The following is a 21,334-nucleotide window of genomic DNA, read 5'->3' as shown; positions in this document are numbered from 1 at the left end:
GTCCCTGGCAGCCAAGGTGCCCTGCCCTCTGCCCAGGAAGAGGAGCGACGGTCGGGCCACAAAGCACCGGTCTGTGCCCACCCAGCCTTGCCTGGGCCGGACACAGCAGCCACCAAAACGGTGACAGGAAGGAGGTGACGTTGCTCCTGCCTTGGAGAAGTTGTGGGGAGTATTTACATCAGTACCATCTCCATGTGGTTCTCATGCACCCAGCCAAAGTCACATAGCCTTTGCAAGTTCAGTTTAAAAGAGTCAAAGGAGTGTGTATGTCACAGGTTCAGTTTAAAAGATTGAAAGAAGTGTGTGCGAGTCTGTGTGTGTGCACATACATCACCCAGATGTTGGGATTGAAGTGGAGCAGGACAGGAGCAGGAGTGCAGGGATTGTGCAGATAAGGAACCACGGGAAAGATGGACAATGAAAACGGGAGCGGAGGTGTGAACAAAACCACCTCTATCTATGTATATCCACACGCCCACACTCCCAACCCTTCCCAGCGGCCCGGGCTGCGCCGCCTGTGCGCTAACCCGACCGCGGCGATGGCAGCACGACTCCGTACGCCCAACCCCGCCCGCCTTCGGGGCCGCCTCCCGCTCCGCCCGCCGGGCACGGCTGCCGGGGCCGGCTCCGGGGCGGGGCGGCGGCCGGCGGAGCCACAGCCAGGTGACCTTGCCAGGCAGAGCCGGGCTGCGCCCGCCGCCGTCAGCGAGGAAGCTGGGTGGGGAGACGGCCGAGATGGTGGAGGACGGCGGCGAGGAGGAGGCGGAGGGGGAGAGCGGGGAGATGCCGGCGGCCGCGGCCCCGCTGCAGCGCTGCAATGGCTTCCTGCCCGGCAAGGAGGCGGCGGGCGGCGGGCGGGCGGCCCCGGCGGGCGGCGGGGAGCAGCCGGCCCCGGCGGCCCCGGAGGCCGAGGCGATGCTGGCGGCGGGCGGCGGGCGGCCGGAGGCGCGGCTGGAGACGCGGCTGTCGCGGCGGCGGCTGGCGGTGCTGGCCGTCTTCAGCTGCTACTCGCTGGTGAACGCCTTCCAGTGGATCCAGTACAGCATCCTCAGCAACGTCTTCGCCGGCTTCTACGGCGTCTCCTTCACGCAGATCGACTGGCTGTCCATGGTGTACATGGTGGCCTACGTGCCGCTGATCCTGCCGGCCACCTGGCTGCTGGACGCCCGCGGGCTGCGCCTCACCGCGCTGCTGGGCGCGGGGCTCAACGCGCTGGGCGCCTGGCTCAAGTGCGGCAGCCTGGCCCCCCAGCGCTACCCGCTCACGCTGGCCGCGCAGGCCGTCTGCGCCGTCGCCCAGGTCTTCATCCTGGGGCTGCCCTCCCGCATCGCCTCCGTCTGGTTCGGCCCCACCGAGGTCTCCACCGCCTGCGCCGTGGCTGTGCTGGGCAACCAGGTAGGGCCGGCGGGGAGCGAGGGGTGGCTTTGGAGAAGTGGGCTTCTTTGGAAGTTAAAGACGTTACTTCGCGTTAAAAATAAGGTGCTTAAGTGGGAAAAGGCTTTCTCCAGGATACGGTTTTGGGAGAGTGGACAGGTGAGGAAGCGGGGCCAAGCTCAAGGTGATGCTGCGTCCCGCCTGCCCGGCCAGCCTGGCTGTGCGAGAGCCTGGCCATGTGGCAGCGTGTGGCAGCTCACACGCTTCCATCAGCTGCCGGCAGTACATCAGTCGAGACCCTTTTCAGCAGTGGTCGTGCTCCACTTCCTCTTCCTCTTGCATTTTGGCATTTGGATTCATTTGGCTGAATCCACCCCCGCTTGGAGGGGTGTGAAGTACGTGAACTTTCATGAAGAGCCCCAGCGTCAACGTATATTGGTTTCTGCTTTTTAAAATGTGGCCTCTAATTGCCAGGTGCCAGTAGTCAGTACCCTGGTGACTCATGAAGTTTTGTGTAACGCTGTGATAGTTCATATCGCTGTGGGGAATTGATAACTGAGTCACGGATTTCCTCAAGCTCCCTGGTCCTGGCCAGTTTCAGAGAGCTGGAACAGGTGTGTCTGAAAGCACAGATGCAAGTATGATACTTTTTCCTCCTATAGCCTTGTTCTCACCTCCTGCCACTGTCCCAGCTTTTTTTTTTTTTTTTTTTTCCTGTGGCAAAAAAGTTGCTAAGATTCAAATCGGCATCTCTGGTGCAGGCTGAGATCAGAGGTAGAGTTTGGTTAAGGTAACAGGGGATTTGATTATTCTCACGTGAGTCCAATGATTTTATGTTTGTGCACTTTGGATTATGGCAGTGGTGACATTAATGTTATATATTTACAGTTAGGGTGGTAACTGGGCTGATTCCTCACTAGCTGGTAGCTGGCTGTTTGCAGTTTTTCCAAAACAAGTTTTTTTGCATCGAAGTTTTCCAGTGGACATGTCAACTGTCCCTTTTGGACTGAAGATTTCAGAAATTGTTGGTTGTTTCAGCAGTGAGGCAAAAGTTTTGTATCTGCATCCTGGTATCAGGTTAAAGGTTTCTCTGACAGCTAAACTTCCACTCTTCCTGATGTGTACTAGTCCCTCCAGTAGCAAGGTGTGTTTTCAGTTCTGCGGTAGAGTGTCAAGTATCCAGCTTGGAGTGTGAAACTGATGCTTTGCTTGGATGCTGAGATGTGGGGTTGAAGTGGCTCAGGACAGGAGCAGGAGAGCAGAGATTGTGTGGATAGGAACCCTGAGAAAGATGGACAAGGGAAACGGGATCAAAATGCGAACAAAATAAGCCGTAGTTATTTCTGGAGTGCATTCCCCTTCAGAAGCTAGGACTGATCTCAGTGTGCCTGCTGAAGTGCTTGCTGGTCCTCTGTCAATAGATCAACAGAATTTCTCTATTCTCAGGTTTTGTGTCCTTAAAAAAAATCCCCCAAACTCTCAAAAGGTAGATTGAAAGAGTAGCGAGATGCCAAGTTAGGCACTTGGAAGTTACAAGTAATGTTGTCTGTGTATCCCACTGCAGTTCCTTCCGCATCCGCGTTCCCATTGGGTCTCACTGTACTGGATGATTGTGCAAGGTGAACTATGTAACAGAACAGGTTGCTATAACCCACTGAGCTGTCATCCGATTGCTTATCAGATACTGTGTATAACTTCAGAGCTACAGCAAACACAGCCTGGACCGCAGGCAGGGGAGGAACAGAGCAGTTATCAAAAATTAGATCTCACCTCTTGAGAGGCTGATCATTTGCAATTGGAGCACAAATCACTGGGAATGCAGCGAGGGCCGTTAGGAGTGCCAGATCTCCACAGGTATTTAATCTTCAATGAGGCACCCCAAACTCATTGGAACGCTTCCTTCTGGCCTTAACCTCTCTAGATGTAAATGATGGGAAATGGTATCACTCGACTTTGTTGGAGTAGTGTGGGTACTGTTTGGGCTCCTGTTGGGGGAGGAAAAAGAATACCTTAAGAAAAAGGTAACTGTGTACTCAGCTCATGTTTGTAGGGTTCATGTACTGAAGGGTGAGCACAAAAGGAGACAAATTCTTCATTTGACCACTGGATATTGTGTAAATCTGATGGCCTGGGGGGCAAAAAAGGTAGCAAAACCCTCATCAGGGTATACACAAAGGATGCTTCCTAAGCCCAGTAGCGCACCTTTGATGTGCGTACTTTCTGATTGTTGGACTTGCTACTCTGACAGTTTTTGGTGCTCTTTTTTTAATTTAATTTTACCTAAAATAAATGTTCCAACACTTTAAAATGCCATTTAGTTTTGGAGGAGCAGAAGAGAGAAATTGGAGAGTAGTCCAGGACTTGTTCCTTCATCTTTTAAAATGCTTTGTATATATATGTATATGCTCAAAATTTCAGTCCCTGTGTTTTGTCTCAAACACAAAATCAGTTGTTTTGTTGGAGTTTACTCCACATACAAACCACTACTACTTCATTCTGTGATTTTTATTTATTTCCTTAGCAATAATTGTTGGGTTTGGTTTTGTGTTTCTTAGTAAGGGTATTCCTTTTCTCTTGCTTTTCTCTGCTCTTTCTGTTCTGCAGTAAACCTTACAGTTTACAGGCTTTGTAATGGTAGTGGCAGGAGTGTGACATGAAATGGAGAAGAACATTTCTACAAGAGTAGATGGAGTCTTGTGTCATGTCTAGCCCTTCAGTTGCAGGATACAAATTTATGTTCATGTGTGGTACTTTCCCTGTCCTGTGAAAGATTCTTGTATAAGTACTAGGTGTAGTGTAAATATGTACACTAAGTTTAGTATTGTAGCTTAATTGAGAAATGAAAAGGTTAAAACCTGAGTTATGAAAGATCTGATTGTAAAACAACATCGAGAGCAAGTGGCTCAGAAGTATGATACTAAAGTTTTATTAATGCTTATTATGATAACAATTTTGAATTCTACCTGGTAAAACTTTTCGCTTCTATTAGTTTTTATGTTCATAGGGAAATTATTTTTGGTTTTCTTTTTTTGCTTTACAGCTTGGTACTGCCATTGGCTTTTTGTTGCCACCTGTTTTGGTTCCAAATACGCCAAATGACATTGATCTTATGGCACATAACATCGGCATCATGTTCTACGGAACAGCGATAGTGTCCACTCTTTTGTTCTTCTTAACAGGTGTTGGTAAGTGTTTACATTACTGGAATTTACATGCTGACTATGGGGAGTGTTTACAGCATCTCACTTAAAGCAGCTGACTGCTCAAAGTAGTTGAGGTTACAATTTTTCCAGTTTGTGTTCACTTACCTGTTGTGCCAGGGTTAAGCAGCAACCATTTCACTCTTATGTCGTGCTTCACAGGAGGTGGTCTCTTTCAGAATATTTAGTTCTCTTAGTTTCTTTGCTACAAGGACTTATGATATAATGTGAATTCACTCTGCAAATCTTGCAGTTCCAATACAAAGGTCTCGACACATTGCAGATGAAGTGTGTCTTTGGCCGTATTTTGGTAGCAATCAGATGTGACCAAATAGCAAATCCTTTGTGGATGTGACCTAATTATTCCATGAAAATATCTAGAATATTTTTTTCTTGGAGGTGTTAAAACTACAAGTCAATCTTCTGAAATTCATCAAGCTGAAACACTTCCAAAAAAAAAAAAAAAGAAAGAAAAAAAAGAATAAAAGCACATTAGTTTGGTACAGATGAATCAAAAATTTTTCTTTCTTCTTTTTCCCCAGTGTTTGAAGAAAAGCCCAAATACCCTCCTAGTCACTCTCAAGCAGTCCTGCAAACTAAACCTCCTGAGGATTACTCCTACAAGCAGTCCATTATTAACTTGTTCAAAAATATTCCATTTATACTTTTGCTGATCAGCTATGGTAAGTGGTGCTATCTGCCTGTAGTCTGGCAGAAAGGTTCAAATGTGGGCCAAAAGCACATAGAGTTTTAATTGTGGGGGTTTTTATGGGGGAGGGAGTGTCAAACTTTTATTTACTCAGGTGCCAGTGATGGCAAATCTGTAAGGATGCAAAATACTACTTATAGGTCCAGTGAAGAGATTTTACTTGGCACATAAAAGGTTTTGTGTTGTGAATCTTAAATGTCAGAAGATGAATTCTTTAGGGTAGCAGTTCTGCATGGCTGCACCTGGAATGACTGAAACTTTTTTTCTTGGTACTGCAGGCATTATGACTGGGGCATTTTATTCTGTCTCCACATTATTAAACCAGATGATAGTAACTCATTATGTGGTAAGTTTCTTGGATCTTATCTTTATCTTTTCTACTGTACATTTGCAGAGGTGATGTTTATTTTGTAGGTGCTATGTGTGCTCAGACGTTTGGTTTCTTTTATACCTCTGTACAGTTTCTTGTACCATGCAGCTGTGGGAGTCATAGGAATGTTTGTTTGCTCTTATGACTGCCAAGAGGTCTGAACTTGACTCTGAGTGGAAGCAAGTTATTAATGAGCACCATATAAATATTTGTTGAAAGGGAGAAGAAGTGAACGCTGGGAGAATTGGCTTGACACTGGTGGTGGCAGGAATGGTGGGTTCGATTATTTGTGGTTTGTGGCTGGATTACACTAAAACATACAAGTAAGTGTGGGTAGGCATGTGTGGGGTTAGGGGTAGGAGACTGGTGCAATTGCATTAGGAAAATACTCCTATGTGAGGGCTGAAAGGAACTGCTGATGAAATGCAGTTCATCCCTGACCTTTTAGTGGCCTTGATGGAGACAAGTTTCTGAGGCTACAGCGAAAGCTTGAGACTTACTGGTTATTGGCCAAAAGAAATGAGGGAGCAGAATGCAAACGTGCAGGGGTTTATCCATCTACTCCTGTCTTTTCAGGAGTGTAAGGCTAACAAGGAAAGCACCGTAGGTCCTACATACAGTGGCCAGGTGGCCCAGTGGGCTTCTTCTCCTAGGAAAGTATAAAGTCTCAAAGCCTACCCTGCATCGTTTTGTAAAATGGCCAGTTGATGGATTCTCAATTTTTTTATGTTACCACTGGTCCTATTATTAAGTGTAATGTTTGCTTTAATTCAGGGGATGACCATGGAGCAGAGCTCTGTTCTAGGGTAGGAGCTCCTAGGTCTGTCATCCATGGTGTGGTGCTCCCAGGAGCAAGCACCGCCCTGGAGCACTCTTTGTGATGGAGTAGTTCTCCCCTGTGACTTAGTACATTATGTGTCTCTACAAGCCTAATGGATGTTAATGCTGCAGATTGGCTTTGTTTCTGCATGTGTTTTGGCTTATAAATATGTGCTTTAAGAATTTGGAAGACATCTCTTATTCCAGATTCAAAATAAATAGAACACTGTAATGAGATTTGTTTGACTTGCCTCTTGGTGGGCTGACTTTTATTGCTAATAGTGTTGGACTCAGCTGCTCCTGTGTTGATGTATTGTGCAATGGGCAGCACTGCAGAATGGCCAAGAGGTACAACATAGTGGAGAACTAAAATAGTCCTAAGGTAATAGTATGTGCTGTGATTGCCCATTCTTTGAGAGTCTGAGTAAGTGTCCTTAGCCTTGAGTGAAGCAGCCAGATAACCACGACAATTAAGAGTTCACAAAGGGATATGTTCTCACTGCATGCTAAGTTTGAGGCAGAATTACGTGAAGCAAATTTTACAGCTTTAGAATGCCAGTTCTTAGGAGTATGTGATGCTAATGTTATTCTTCCATGCTTCAGCAAAGTGCTATGGCCTTCTGTTAACAATGTTAATTTTTTGTTGTTGTTGTTGGGTTGCAGGCAAACGACTTTGACTGTTTACATTCTCTCTTTCATTGGGTTGCTGGTATTTACCTTCACCCTGGACCTCGGATACCTTGCAGTAGTGTTTGTGACTGGAGGAGTACTTGGGTGAGCAATTAAAGAGCACTACAAGACTTACTGCAGTTCTGTTCTGAAACATATTTAAATGTTTTACCTAGATAATTGTGCTGAGTATTCTGTCACCATGATCTCAGCCTATGCCTTTAGCTCTCAGCACAGATAGGGTTTACTAGGGTTTCACCTTCTGTTACATCAGAATGAATCTAAAGTAACTCACTTTTCAGTAAGTTTCGTTTGACATTTTCATGGACTTAAGCGAGGTCTCTAGGTGGTCAATTCATTTGGTTCCAGTTCAAAAAGCTGTCTGCAGTGAAGTTGAAGCTTTCTCTTGACCACTGTGTAGGTGATTAGCATTTAACTGAGCAGATCTAGGAAGACTGGCTTCTCTGCATTTTGATTAATCTGTACTTTGATAGCCCAAGCAATATGCTGGTTGCTTTGTTTGCTCTGAAGAGCATGAGCTCTGCTCATAGATACCTAATCTAAAAGCCTCAAGTGGTGCTGAGGGAATGGTGCTGTATTCAGACACAGAAGTCAAGATACAACCAGAAATATCTTGAGAGTTTCAGTTTAAAAACCAATCAACCAACCTCAGCTGCATTAAGCCCCTTCTCTTCCATCATTCATCAGTCCCCTCAGCTTCTTCCATAGCAGCTTCTAGCAGGTGTTCCAGTGTACAGCCTCACTCCCTACTCATGCTCTCTTTATGCCCTCCAGCATGGGTATTTGGGCTGATCAAATGATGATGTTTGTGTATGTCTTTCATTTGAAAGTAATTGGCTTCAAGTATGGAGTGGCTTGTGGACTCGTTAGAAAAGGTTGTTTCCTATGTATGGTGGTTATGGGAAATAGGACAAACATGTTTTAACAGCTTTGTCCTAATGAGAAAGGTGTGTGGCTAAAATTCTTAGACCATATTGAGGGAATGAAGCAGTCACTATTATTTGGAATTACTGAATTACGTTAAATCATGAACACATGGTTCAAAATACCAGCTAATTCATAATACTCTGTGTGTATCATAGGTTTTCTTAACTGTAGTAATAGGTGAAGGCCATGCCTGTCATTCTCTTACTCTCCTCTTCAACAGGTTCTTCATGACTGGCTATCTTCCACTTGGGTTTGAATTTGCTGTGGAAATTACATATCCAGAGTCTGAAGGCACTTCCTCAGGTCTCCTTAATGCATCAGCACAGGTTACATCATTTTATTTCTTCAAGTGGAGTAATGTTCAGGAAGGCCACTATGCTCGAGTCTAGGAAGGCTTTCTTAGACTTAGCTAAGTCTCTGTTGTGTTGCTATAGTCCTGGTTTTTTTTTTTAAATTCGATTTCTATAAGATGTGACCTGGAACTTTTAAAGGCAAAATGATGACTCTTTTCTGTGTGATCCTGATGAAGTTACTTGTTTGTTTCTAGATATTTGGAATTGTCTTTACACTTGTTCAAGGAAAGCTCACAACAGACTACAGTCCTCATGCAGGAAACATCTTTCTTTGTGCTTGGATTTTTGTGGGCATAATTTTAACAGGTAACTACAAGTGCAAGTAATGGTTTCTCTTTAATGTAAAAGTGTGGATGTTTTTAGGATGATGTTGCTAATATATGGACAGCCATCTGACCCCCATTTCTGGAGACATGTCTTGAATTTGAGACAGATGTCCATCTCCAAAGTGGGGTGAGAAATGGGAACAAATGCATACATGGAGGCAGTTTGCAGTTCTCCAAATGCAGCAAAACTGCTGATCCACTCTGGAACTGTGCCAGTGACTCACACATGTTGACTTACGAATGTGCTGAAAGTGCTGAAACTATCAAGCTTTGCTTTAACTTCTTGTGGTTTAAAAGATCTTATTGTCACTTCCTGCTTTGTGTGCTTTGTGAGGAACTGTCAACCAAACCACTACAGGAACAAGTTCAAATTGTCAGTGAGTTCAAATTGCAAAGAGCGAATACAGGTATTTTGAAAATGTGCTGAAAGCAGCTTCTGTGTGCTTGCACTATGCAAACATTTCCCTTGAAGTGCATGTCACTGCAAAGGTCTGAACCAGCTTTCCTTTTTTCTTTTTTTTTTTTTTTTTCAGCCTTAATAAAGTCAGATTTGCGAAGACACAATGTGAATTCAGGGATTATGAACTTGGACGTTAAAGCTGTAAGTGGTGACTATTTTACCATGACTATATTACCTACTCGAATGCTTGACTTCTACTGGCATAACAATATTAGCTCCAAAGGAGGAATTGACAAAATCTTATGACTGTTTCCATGCTGTTTTTGAACAACAGAGCCATATGGGATGCTGCCCTCAGATAGCTATTTTTCTCCTTAACTCCCATTAGAAAAATGGAAAAAACCTTCTGCTCTCACATTTTTGTTGGAATTTTTGAATTTTTTGAATATTTGAGTTTTAAGTGGTTAATAATATGATTTTATTGCTTGAATCTTGCTTTTTCATATGAGCAGGTAGCGCTGTAAATTGTGAAGCTTTTTTGTTTCTTGGGTTATGAGGCCATCCTATAGGCTAGGTATTTTATTTGAAATACCTGCAGTCCCTTCAGATGAAGTCACTGTCTGATAAACAGAAGCCATGCTGGAGTTTCTATACAGTGCTGCATAAAGGGCTGGGTTTGTTCTTCTGCTGAGCACACTCTCAATTTAAATGAAGAGTGAGCATAGCACTTTCTGATGATTGTAAGGTTCCACGTCTCAGCAGCTTTTCCAAACCAGTACAGTTACTAGTAGAAATAAAGCTGTCAGTGGAAAAATTTTCAGTGCTGTGAGTTTTTTGATAATTTGGATCAAGATATGAGAGCTTTTTGGAGTCAGACATTGCAAGATTCTCTGCCATGCTTCTTTTTGTGTAGGTGTCTTGCACGTACAGCACGTTTTGATCATCTGTGACCAACTGCACACTGTTAGTGTCTGTATGAGGTTCAGGAACTTCTGAGCTGGTGCTCTCTGAGCTAACTTGAACCTGAAACCTGTGCAGCTCTGTGTGCTTAGTGTGGCAGCCTGTGGGTTTCCCAGCAGGGCTTGGGGCTCTCTCAGGGATATACATGACTCATCTGCTTTCCATTATCACCTCATTAATTAGCCTAGCTCGACACACAGCTTCATTCATATTAGCCAGGGTGTAAGAAAAGCTGCAGTCCTTGCCCTGATACTGCCATACATGTTTGAGACCTGCCTGTGTTAATAATGTTCAATATCACTTTGATAGTGAACCTTGATCAAGATGCTACTGTGGTTAAATGTAATGGAGGAAAAAATGGGAAGTTAATCTTCATGTGACAAATATTTATATGCAGTAAATATATACTTTAGAGTTAGTTACACTAAAAAACTAAATTCTATGTTTGCTCTCTCTTTTTTATTACAAAAAGAAGAGAAAATCGGGTTTTCTATAATTGCTTAATTTGGCTAATTAACAACGTATACTATTGGAGTCTAATCTAAGAATTACCCTAGAACACTGAGTTTGAGAATAGTTCTGTTGAATAACAGCTTCATTCCTGTTGTGTTTTTATTTTTTTATCTCCCTTTTCAGGTACCAGTTGACAGTCCTGTAGAACCTGAAAGCACATTAAAGATTCAGTCAGCTTTATAAAGCTAAAGGAAGGTGACTTAGAAACGCACAAGTTTGGTTAGATATGGAACAGTAGGAATTAGTGTAACCACTGGATTTGTGTGTACAAGTAGTAAAATGTGTGTGTTGATATTGGTGGTAGTTGTGTGTTGGAAGCTATGAAGATGCTCAGTTCATTTTGTCCAAGATGCAAACAATTCACCTTTGTATGGAATATTTATTTTAACAGTTTTCAAGTTTTGCAGTTTCATTAGTAAAGAACTGTGTGAACACTCTCCACAGTGGAGAGACGTGCATTCAGGATGCATACTTGAAAAAAAATCAGGAATCCTGAAGTACAGTTGTCATGATCAGAAGTATCTAATCTTTTTTTCTTGTTCAGTCTTGCTGGTGCATTTGAAAAGTCAAGGAGTAGAGAGCTGTACAGCAGGAGGATGTTCACGAGTTCCTTTTCTTATTTTAAATATTTCTGTATTTTAATATAAGCCAATGAAACCTTCTGGGAAAATGATAGCACAATACTGAAAACAAAAGATGACGTGTGTGTTTCATACTGGCATCTGACATTTCTTCTGCCTTGAAACTTCTTTGTAGATATCAGAAGGCAGATAAGAGAAAACACTGTTCTATAGCTTCATTGTAGCATTTCTGGGGAGATTTAAAAAGTTTCTCACTAGATAAATTGGAGAAAAAATACTTCTCATTAAATACAGTAAAAAGGAGGACAAAGGCCTTTGATATCTCTATTGTGAAGTATTTATAAGCAATGGAACACTACCACACAAGTTTCCTCCATGGAATATTTTGAGTGCTTTCTCAGTTAAAGAGAGAGGAGTACGTGTTTACAAAGAGCCGGTGCCTTTACTTTGTAAAGAAGATCCCTGCCTCATCTTGAGTTTAATCAGTGCTGCTGAAGAAATTCCATTTTGTGTGTTAAACCTTCTCTGAGTATTTGTGGAGTATCAGAAAATGTGTTCTGTCCTTTTTATGAATTGTATCACTTGTCTCATGTGACATTCCTGTGCTTGTGTAACTTAAATCATGTCTTTTGCGGTTTGTTAAAAGCTGTAAGGATGACTGAAAGGAAAATAGTGATATTTTCACTTCTCTGATCAAATATTTTCTTCTGTACCATCTCAGCTGCAAAATGGGCAGACTTCATTAACAGCAACTTTTTGTTACTTTATTTATCTGTATTTGGGATGGGGGTTTCTCACTGTAGTGCTTTTGAAAATGTTCTCCTTTACCTTGTGCTCTATATACACGCCCACAGAGCTGATAGCACTACAATAATACTATTGCTGGGAAAGTCAGACCTGGGTTAGTGGGCTTTTTGCAAACATTTAATTGTTATCTCAGTAAGCTGAGCCTGCAAGTTCAGTGCCATCAGTGATGCTATGTCTTTGAGTTCCCACAGATGCAGTGCCATCCAGAAGGTGGAATCCTGCCAAAGTTTTCCACAGATGGTTACAGTTGGGTATGGGGAATTATTGAACTCTATGCTGGTTTCAGCTATGCTGCAGCTAATTTTCTTCACAGTGACTGATATGGGGCTGTGGTTTGGATTTGTGCTGAACACAGGGTTGATAATATAGAGATGTTTTTGTTGCTGCTGAGCTGGGCTTACATAGAGCCAAGGCCCTTTCTGCTTTTCATATGTCCAAAAAGGCGAGGAAGTTGGGAGTGCAGTGGAGGTTGGAAGAGACACAGCCAGGACAGGTGACCCCAACTGACCAAAGGGATATTCCAGACCCTATGATATCATGTTCAGTATATACAGTGGGGGGCACAAGGAGGAAGGGAGGGATGTTTGGAGTGATGGTGTTTTCTTCCCAAGTAGTCATTGCACTTGATGGCCCCCTGCTCTCCTGGGGATGGCTGAGCACCTGCCTGCCCATGGGAAGCTGTGTATTAATTCCTTGTTTTCCTTTGCTTATGTGTGTGGCTTCTGCTTTCCCTATTAAGCTGTCTTTATCTCAACCCATGAGTTTTCCAGCTTTTACCCTTCTGATTCCCTCTCCAATCCCACTGGTGGGGAAGGGAGCAAGCAAATGGCTGCCTGGGGCTTGGTGGGTGGCTGGGGTTAAACAACAACAAACTCCAAGATAGTCTCTAAGTACAATGAATATCATTAAATGCTTTTCTTTTCTTACTTCTCTGTAGACTCAGAGAATCATTTTGTATAAAAAGGGCCCTGAAAACTTACCTTTCTAAGCTTAGCCTCTAAATGTGATGATCTTGACCTAAACATTTTGTATGATAAATGCTTTAGACAGGGGAAGAGCTATCCGAATAAACCAAGCATGCTTGGAACACTTGCCTTGCCAAAAAGGGTTCACGTGTCTTTGCCAGGTCCAGTGCTAGAGAGAAAATGGCCAGGCCTTGCTGCTCCTGGAGAGCTGAGCTCTAGAAAAGTCCAGTGCTGAAGTAGCTGAGTATAGTAAAATTAACTCTTGGATATTCAACTGGCAGGCAAGGGTAGAGGAGTGGAAGTGGAGATGCTTTCATTATGTCAGTCCTTTACATTTAATGACTTGCTGTGATAGAAGCTGCCCCATCAAGGGATGTACATGTTTTCAAAGTTTCTGCCTTGTAACATATGTAGGTGGCTTTTCCCTTTGGAAAAATCATAATAATGTGTGCCAAAATATATATATGTTTTTCAGCAAGATACAGCTTCAGAAAATATTATGTTCATGGGCCGTGGTTGCTTTGACTTTTGGTGTTGCAAAATCTTAACAAGATAATATTTTTGCAGTTTTGGGGAATTGAAATGTCCAATACAAAGTCTTTGGCAGTATCCAGAATGTTTCTTGACCTGTTCAGTACACACTGTTCGAATTCAAAGATTGAGTCTTTTTATTTCTTTCTTAAAATTTATTTTTCAATTCCTTTCTTCACTACTAGCTTCCAGTTTCTTTAGTTATGTTCAGCTGATTATTGAAAAAATATTCTAGTTTTGGCTCCTTGTGTTTTTTTTATTTTCTGCCAAATTGCTTGGCTACCTTCTGAAGAGGTCCAAGCAAGATTTTGGCATGCTGAAAACCCTGCTGGGTGCCTGAAAAGAAAATACTCCTAATAGTGAAGGCTTAATTACATCTTGGATTTAATATTCCCCTTCTAAAAGGAGCTTAAAAGTTGGAAACCTGGGAGCTATTTTCAGTCAATGAAAAAGTATTTAAATGAAAGGCTCAGCAGCAGAATAAAGAGCAAATAAAGAGCAAATCAGTATTTTTTAATGTGATAATCTTATTATCTGTCTGTCAAGAAATTGAGTTTCTAGCTCATGGCAGAAATAAATTTGGAGTAGTTGAGGCTTTGTGGTTTTGCTTTTCATTTTTGGGTTTTTCAACATCCATTCAATCAAACATAGAATCATAGAATGTTAAGAGGTTTGAAGGGACCTTAGAGATCTTCTAGTCCCAACCCACCTGCCATGGTCAGGGACATCTCCCACTAGACCAGGTTGGTCAAGGCTATATCCAGCCTGGCCTTGAACAGATCCAGGGCTGGGGTGTTGACAACCTGCCTGGGCAACCTGTCTTATCATCCTCACAGTAAAAAATTTCTTCCTGATATTTAAATTTCCCCTGTTTCAGCTTGTACCCACTCCCTCTTGTCCTATCACTGCTGTTCCTGACAAGGAGTCCATCTCCTGCTTCCCTATAGTTCCTCTTCAGATACTGGAAGGTTGCTATGAGTTATCCATGCAGCCTTCTCAGCCTGGAAATTCCACATGCATCTGGAATTGGAAATAGGGTTTCTGACTCAGCTTGAGATCCTGGCTCAGCCCTCCAGCAAGAGTAGAGTTGGGGGCTAAAAATCCTGACTGTTTAAAGAGATAATTGTATCCTGAATGGAACTGCACATCAACTAGGAGAGGATGGTGTGAGAAACCAAGTGAGGAGAGGCATCCCAACCCCATGCATCAGCTTTTGCTTTTCAACTTACTTTTTTTTTTAAGTGTTTCAAGAGAGCTCTAGAGGATGCAAGAGAACCCATGCAATGGGGAACATGATCAAGGGGGCAGCCCCCAAGTTCTCAGGAGCCCAGCAGGCTGTGCAATTGATAACTTTCAGTTACAAAATTCAGAGATTAGCCTTAAAATTAACTCTTATCTTCATGTTTCTTCCCAGCCATGTTAAACTTTTGGTAATTTCAGTGGAAGAAACTTGGAGAACATTGACCCATTTTTATTTAGGATTCCTACCACGGCCTTAAACCCCTCATTTCTGTTGGCTGGGTGTGAAAATATCAGACCTGTAAGGCATAGTCTGGAGTTGCCGGTAGAGAAGTCCCTCAGAACAAGTAACTGTAGATGGGTGCTTTAGTAACACATTTCTGTTGCTAAATGCCCAAGTTTTACGAGGAAGAAAGAACAAGGGAAGAAGTAGGAAGAATACATATGAATCATTTCAGATTAATAGGGCTTTCCTCACTTCAGCCTCTTGGTCATCTCTTTTGTTCAAGGCAGTCTGTTGTTTCAGAGACAATCAGTGGAGTGTGTAATTAGAGCTGCCAGCCCGTGTTGCCTGATGCAAAATGGTTTTTTGAGAAATATTTGGACTACCTTGTATATCTACAACCAAGTGAAATTGGGTTAAGCTGTAAACATGTATTGTTTTCCATTTTGTGAACTCACTAGTTTTCCTGTGTGAATGGGAATGTGTGACCTTTGCAGTTACTGTTTTTCAGTACATGTATGTACCTCCTTCCCAAGTGTTACAGGCTACTAATGTTTCATGGAGCACAAGCTGCCATTGTACACAATAATATGTGATTGCCCCCAGCCCCACCATTCAGTCTGAAGTCTGTGAAGAGGGAGAAGTGATGCTAATGCAGGAACTAGAATGAATTAAACAAAAAATTTTCCTGAGAGAAATGTATTTCTGTGTAAGACCCATTTTATTTACTGCTCATGTCTTTGTTCTACTCATGAAGATAACAAATATGTTTTGCTGTAATATTTTGGTTTTGTTAGTGTCCAGTTCTTTATTTCAAGAGAAAATTAAAAGTTCTTAATGAATATTCTCTGATTGCAATACTGTATGTATGTGTATATGTGGATGGCATCATTCCTTATCATTATATGTTACTAATAAAGTGTATAATGCCTAAATTGATTGGAGCCAAGATTAGCATTTTTGACAGCTGCTGATAGAGCTGCTAATCTAAAAGTGATTTTTTTTTTTTTTTTACTTAGAACCCACCTTTTAATATAGGAAAATGTGCAAGTGTATGACTTACTGTGTCATTAATAAATATACATGTACATGCAGAGTGCATGTATGCAGGGTATAGAAATTTATTAGACACAAAACTATTGGCATCCTGAGAAATTTTCTCGGGGCGTGGAATTAAAGTACTAGCATTGGTAGTTGAGTTGTACTGCTCTAGTAGTAGTTGAGTTGTACTGCTCTAGTACAACTAGAGACTTCTCCTTTGCTTTGGAAAAGATCTGTGAGGAAAAGTGCAAGTTAACCCCTAAAGCAGAGCGATCCAAAGGCAGCTTCTTGAGGGTAGTGCAGATATTATTTTAATAAAGCACTTGGTTGCAGAGAGATTATCTGAGGGGAGAGGGTAGGATAACTTCTTAGGATGAAAGTGAGACATTGCATTCATTTATGGCTAAAATTGGAGTTTTCCTCAGTGGAAGCACAGCAGAACCCTTGTGAACACTCTGCAAGGGTTCTGTCACCTACCCTCAGGCATTTAACCCAGCTGTGAGCCAGGCAAATTTGAGGAACCTGCTTCAAAGAAAGTAGAGTCATGGTAAGAAAATATTTTAGTTTTTTTTATCTCACTTCTCCACAAAGCTGGGAGTCTCTCTCAGCTATTTTGGTATAGGAGATGCTTCACAGGGGGTGGTTGCAAGAGCTGCAGAGGACAGCAAACACAAACAAGCCTTGTGTCATAAAGCAACACTAACATGCAGTTCAGCACTGGGTTGAACTTTCAGGTGGGTTCTTCATTTAACAACCAGGACAAGAGGGTCATGCTCCTCTTATGGTACCTCTATGAAAGCTGCAGGCAATATCCCCATTTAGCACTGTAATTTAAACATTCCCACAGCTAGGAAGGAACAGCTCCGAAAATTTATTACTCCCTGAAGTTTCTTTGGTGTTGGTGTTTTGGGTGGGTTCTTTTGGGGGTTTTGGGGGTTTTTTTTTTGGTTTGGGTTGGTTGGTGTTTTTTTTTTGTTTTGTTTTCTTTTTTTGTCAGATTCTCAGTCCTTGAAAGGAAACACTAGAAACCTCATCAGGTAAATGGGAGATGTGAAGCCATCCTGGCTATGATTAGTGAGATAATAATTTCTATAGCTGGGAGGAGCTGGCCCTGTAATCCAAAGTTAACAAGTATTAGCCCTTCCAGACAGTGATGTGGTTTGTGTATGGATAAAATAGGCAGATGCTTAACAGTCCAGCTGCTTCCTGGGGTGGAAAGGTTTCTTAGAAGTCTGCTGGATTTCCTTCTGTCTGTGCTTCACAATGAACTAACCCTATCTGACCACGTTCTAAATCAGTATTTACAGCTTTATTAAACAACAACTTTCAGAAAATGAAACAATAATAGCCAGAACTTTGTGGAAAGGACTTCAGCAGGTATGTCACAAAGGCTGAGTATTGGCAATGGTTAGGCATAATTATGGGGAAACACAAAAGGTGGAAAAGCTTTAGGTGTGAGAAAAAAGCAGGATTCAGGAATAAAGCAGAAGAGTTTAGAGATCAGCTGTGGCTGCGAAAACTTGAAGAAGATACAATTAATAGCAAACAAGGACATTAAAACAATGGTTAGAGTTTCTAGGTTTGGCAGAGATAGGTTTTGAAGTTGCAAAAAGGTTTTGAAGATGCTTAGCAAGATAGATAAGTTTAAGCTTAATAATGGAACATTGTGTATTATTATATAAGGTATAACAAGTGAGCATTGTGTACAACAGATGTACATGCGCTGTTTGTGCTTGGTTAAAACAGTTGTCTGTAACTTTTAGAAGCACGCTAATTGGCTAAGAAGCTTTTAAGAATGCTCTGTAACTGGGAAGTCTTTGGATGTCTGGGACAGCGTGAGCTTTGTACCATCTCTGCCCCAACTTTGTCTGTGAGACTGATAATGGAATAAAATAATAAAAGGCTCCTGGAACGCTTGTCCAAGCCCCCCGTCCCATTTGTCGACAAAAACGCCGGCAAACTGGTGGCCTGTGAGGCAAAAGGATGCAGTTTCGGATCCTTCGTTGACTGCTCTGTCCGGCCACCTTGATGGAAGCCCCACATAGGAAAAGCAGCCATTGAAAAGAAATGGATTTCTCTCTTGGAACGAAGGAGCCTCTCCCCTTCTTGCCTTCCTGGATGCCGCTGTGAGGTGAGAAAAGGGGATCTGTGGGGAACTTAAGGATGGGACAATATTTGTCCAGAAATAAATGGTATGTTTATCACCAAATACCCCTCCTTTGGGAAATTTAAAAACATCCATGTGTCAGTGGACATGTTCTCAGGAGCGGTATTTGCCTCTGTCCACACAGGAGAAACTGCCAATCATGCCTGTCAACATTTTTTTGCAAGCATCTGCTTCACTAGGCATACCCCAAGAAATCAAAACAAACAATGGCTTTGCATACATATCCCAAAAATTGGCCATATTTTTAATGGATTGGGGTGTTCGCCACACCTTTGGTATTTCCCACTCCCCCAAAGGTCAAGCAATCATTGAAAGGACACATCACACCCTAAAATGTATTTTAGATCAACAGAAGGGGGGAATAGAGGCAACACCACAGATGAGGTTGAGTAAAGCTTTGTTTTTAATTTTTTGAGCAGCTCTTTTGCAGAACCTGATACACCAATTTTTAGGCATTTTTCAAATAACACACGAGCAAAATTGAGAGAAAATCACCCTGTTTTAATTAGAAATCCTGAGACAGGATGAATTGAAGGTCCTTTTTGACTAATAACTTGGGGCAAAGAGTATGCTTGTGTTTCCACAGGTGCAGGACCTAAGTGGGTCCCTGCAAGGAATTCAAACCATATCTCACGTGAGAATGCTCTGACAACTCTACGAGTGAAGAAGCAGGCATGCAGATGTGGGCCGAACAGGGAGATTGCGAGTCACGCCTGATGTCCCTTGCTCACCCATGGAATTTGCAAACCTTGATTTCATGTCATGTCAAATGAGTGAACGGTTGGTTTCATAGAGCTCTTTTGGCAAAAGTGTGGTATCCATTGTGTTCAGTAAAAGTGTGTCCCCTCATTGGTTGTGCAAAGGGGAAATTTCACCTTTGCCATTGCCACCTTTTACCATTGCCATTCGGTTCCCCGGCAATTTTGGGAAGGAACAAAACCAGAATTTGTGAATTGTAATATATGGGAAAGTCTTTTGCCAAAAAGTAGCTCTTGAAAAGAATAGAGCAAACTCAGATGTTTTACTGGAGCTTGCTAGCTTTGCTTGCTTTTTGCAATGCAGATTTCCCTGTGGTACAACCAAAACCAAATGTTTGGGTCACCTTAGCCAAAGCAGCAGGCTCAGATACCATATGTCTGTCTAATTTGAACCCAGAAATGCCTTTTGCAGCCTGTTTAGTCGGTGTGCCAGTAAAAAATTGGCCAATACCCATATATCATGATCCCTTGACCAAAAAGCAACTTAACAGCAAACCAGAAGTTGCTAGCAGGAGAAATCCTGTAAAGGATTGGGATCTTTGGACCATAAAACTCCCCAAAGCAACTGCTGAACCCCGGGAATTGGAAATTCTGGGCTCCTTGACAATGAATTTCTGCCTCACCTTTTCAAATAGCAATCGGCAAAAGAAAGATTCTCCCAGATACAATGTCACTCCTAATCACCCCGTCTACAAAAATGCAAGTTTTTGGTGTAATTGCTCAGGCAGTTGGGGTGGACGCTCCGGAGTTGATCAATATCCATGGCAATTACCAAAAGGGTATTGGTTCATTTGTGGAGATAGGGCTTGGCAAGGCATTCCATCACGCCTTGAAGGTGGTCCATGCAGCATTGGACAACTGACTGTGCTAGCACCCAATGCTAAAACAGTCATCAGGAAAAAACATAGAGGGAAAAGATCTGCTCATCCATATGGTGAGAATTGTAACAGTGAGTTAAGACCCTGGAAAACTCCAGCAAGGGTTTTAGCAGATTCGTTAGTACCCCAACTTGCCTCAGCAATGGCACTGAAGCAATTGGATCGGGTAGGATGTTGGCTGAGTAAACAAACCAATGCCACATCCATTGCAATCAGTGATATGCTGGCTGACATCAACAGTGTTAGACATGCTACCCTTCAAAATAGAGCAGCAATTGATTTCCTTTTACTGGCACATGGACATGGTTGTGAAGAATTTGAAGGATTTTGCTGTATGAATTTGTCTGACTGCTCTGAATCCATCCACAAAAGTATACAAAAGCGGAAAGATCTAACGTCCCAAATTCAAAGAGACAGTGGATCATGGCTAGATGGTTTGTTTGAGGGAGGGAGCTCTGCACCTTGGTTGAAGGAGCTCTGCAAAGCAGGTTTATATGTTTCAATGATTGTAGTGGTGATATTGATAGTTGTGTCTTGTTTTCTTCAGTGTGTGCGACGAATGACAGACAGAACTGTTAAGGAAGTTTGTGTCATACAAGAGAATGGTGTAGGAAAAGGGATCACAGAAAGTTCTCAGAATCTTACCCAGGCAGCTATGGATGAAGGCTTTGAATTAAGGCCTTAGAACGGACGAGACCTATTCGAACGATACAAAACAACTAATGCTGGATTTGACCCATGTTCTTAAAATAGACTCGACCTTTCACAGCCTTAAAATTGCTGTGGTGTAAAATAGCACCACTTAGACCAAGAATAAGAAGTGCCCTTATGTAGAGGAGCTATGAAACGCAAGGTAGTTGATAAGCAACAAAGTTAAGAGGACTTCTATATAGTTGTACCAAGAGGGGGAATTGTGGGGAAACACAAAGGTGGAAAAGCTTTAGGTGTGAGAAAAAAGCAGGATTCAGGAATAAAGCAGAAGAGTTTAGAGATCAGCTGTGGCTGCGAAAACTTGAAGAAGATACAATTAATAGCAAGCAAGGACATTAAAACAATGGTTAGAGTTTCTAGGTTTGGCAGAGATAGGTTTTGAAGTTGCAAAAAAGTTTTGAAGTTGCTTAGCAAGATAGATAAGTTTAAGCTTAATAATGGAATACTGTGTATTATTATATAAGGTATAACAAGTGAGCATTGTGTACAACAGATGTACATGCGCTGTTTGTGCTTGGTTAAAACAGTTGTCTGTAACTTTTAGAAGCACGCTAATTGGCTAAGAAGCTTTTAAGAATGCTCTGTAACCGGGAAGTCTTTGGATGTCTGGGACAGCGTGAGCTTTGTACCATCTCTGCCCCAACTTGGTCTGTGAGACTGATAATGGAATAAAATAATAAAAGGCTCCTGGAACGCTTGTCCAAGCTCCCCGTCCCGTTTGTCGACAAAAATGCTGGCAAATTTCTATAGCTGGGAGGAGGAGGCCCTGCTTGTAATCCAAAGCTAACAAGT

The 21,334-nt window shown here is 42.4% G+C and overlaps 1 protein-coding gene across 3 annotated transcripts; it reads left to right on the top strand.

Annotated features, from left to right (window-relative positions):
• Window positions 1-658: 658 nt before the first annotated feature.
• On the top strand, window positions 659-21,240 carry FLVCR1 (FLVCR choline and heme transporter 1). 3 transcript variants are annotated; one of them, XR_011149725.1, is made up of 11 exons: window positions 659-1,395; window positions 4,415-4,559; window positions 5,117-5,257; window positions 5,562-5,629; window positions 5,873-5,976; window positions 7,136-7,246; window positions 8,310-8,415; window positions 8,637-8,748; window positions 9,302-9,369; window positions 10,765-18,159; window positions 18,782-21,240. XR_011149725.1 is itself a non-coding variant. In XM_069009568.1 (10 exons), exons 1-10 carry the CDS (start codon window positions 736-738, stop codon window positions 10,822-10,824), a joined length of 1,575 nt encoding a protein of 524 aa, XP_068865669.1. In that variant the 5' UTR covers window positions 659-735; the 3' UTR covers window positions 10,825-21,240. The 3 variants fall into 3 exon arrangements, 2 of the variants coding, with proteins under 2 accessions (XP_068865669.1, XP_068865670.1); XM_069009568.1 differs by having other exon boundaries at window positions 10,765-21,240; XM_069009569.1 differs by lacking the exons at window positions 10,765-18,159; window positions 18,782-21,240 and adding an exon at window positions 9,767-10,756.
• The last annotated feature ends 94 nt before the right edge of the window (window positions 21,241-21,334 follow it).

Source organism: Aphelocoma coerulescens, chromosome 3, assembly GCF_041296385.1.
Source record: "Aphelocoma coerulescens isolate FSJ_1873_10779 chromosome 3, UR_Acoe_1.0, whole genome shotgun sequence".
Classification (NCBI taxonomy): domain Eukaryota; kingdom Metazoa; phylum Chordata; class Aves; order Passeriformes; family Corvidae; genus Aphelocoma; species Aphelocoma coerulescens.
The sequence above is the reverse complement of the archived record's forward strand: the minus strand, read 5'-3'. Positions and strand labels throughout refer to the sequence as shown.

What these genes read in the sequence shown, in the direction of transcription:
- FLVCR1 (XM_069009569.1), top strand. Translation starts at nt 736, where the DNA reads ATGGTGGAGGACGGCGGCGAGGAGGAGGCGGAGGGGGAGAGCGGGGAG. An exon ending in ACTTTTGCTGATCAGCTATG is followed by an intron (nt 5,258 to 5,561) that starts GTAAGTGGTGCT and finishes TTGGTACTGCAG; the next exon opens with GCATTATGACTGGGGCATTT. An exon ending in TCCTTAATGCATCAGCACAG is followed by an intron (nt 8,416 to 8,636) that starts GTTACATCATTT and finishes GTTTGTTTCTAG; the next exon opens with ATATTTGGAATTGTCTTTAC.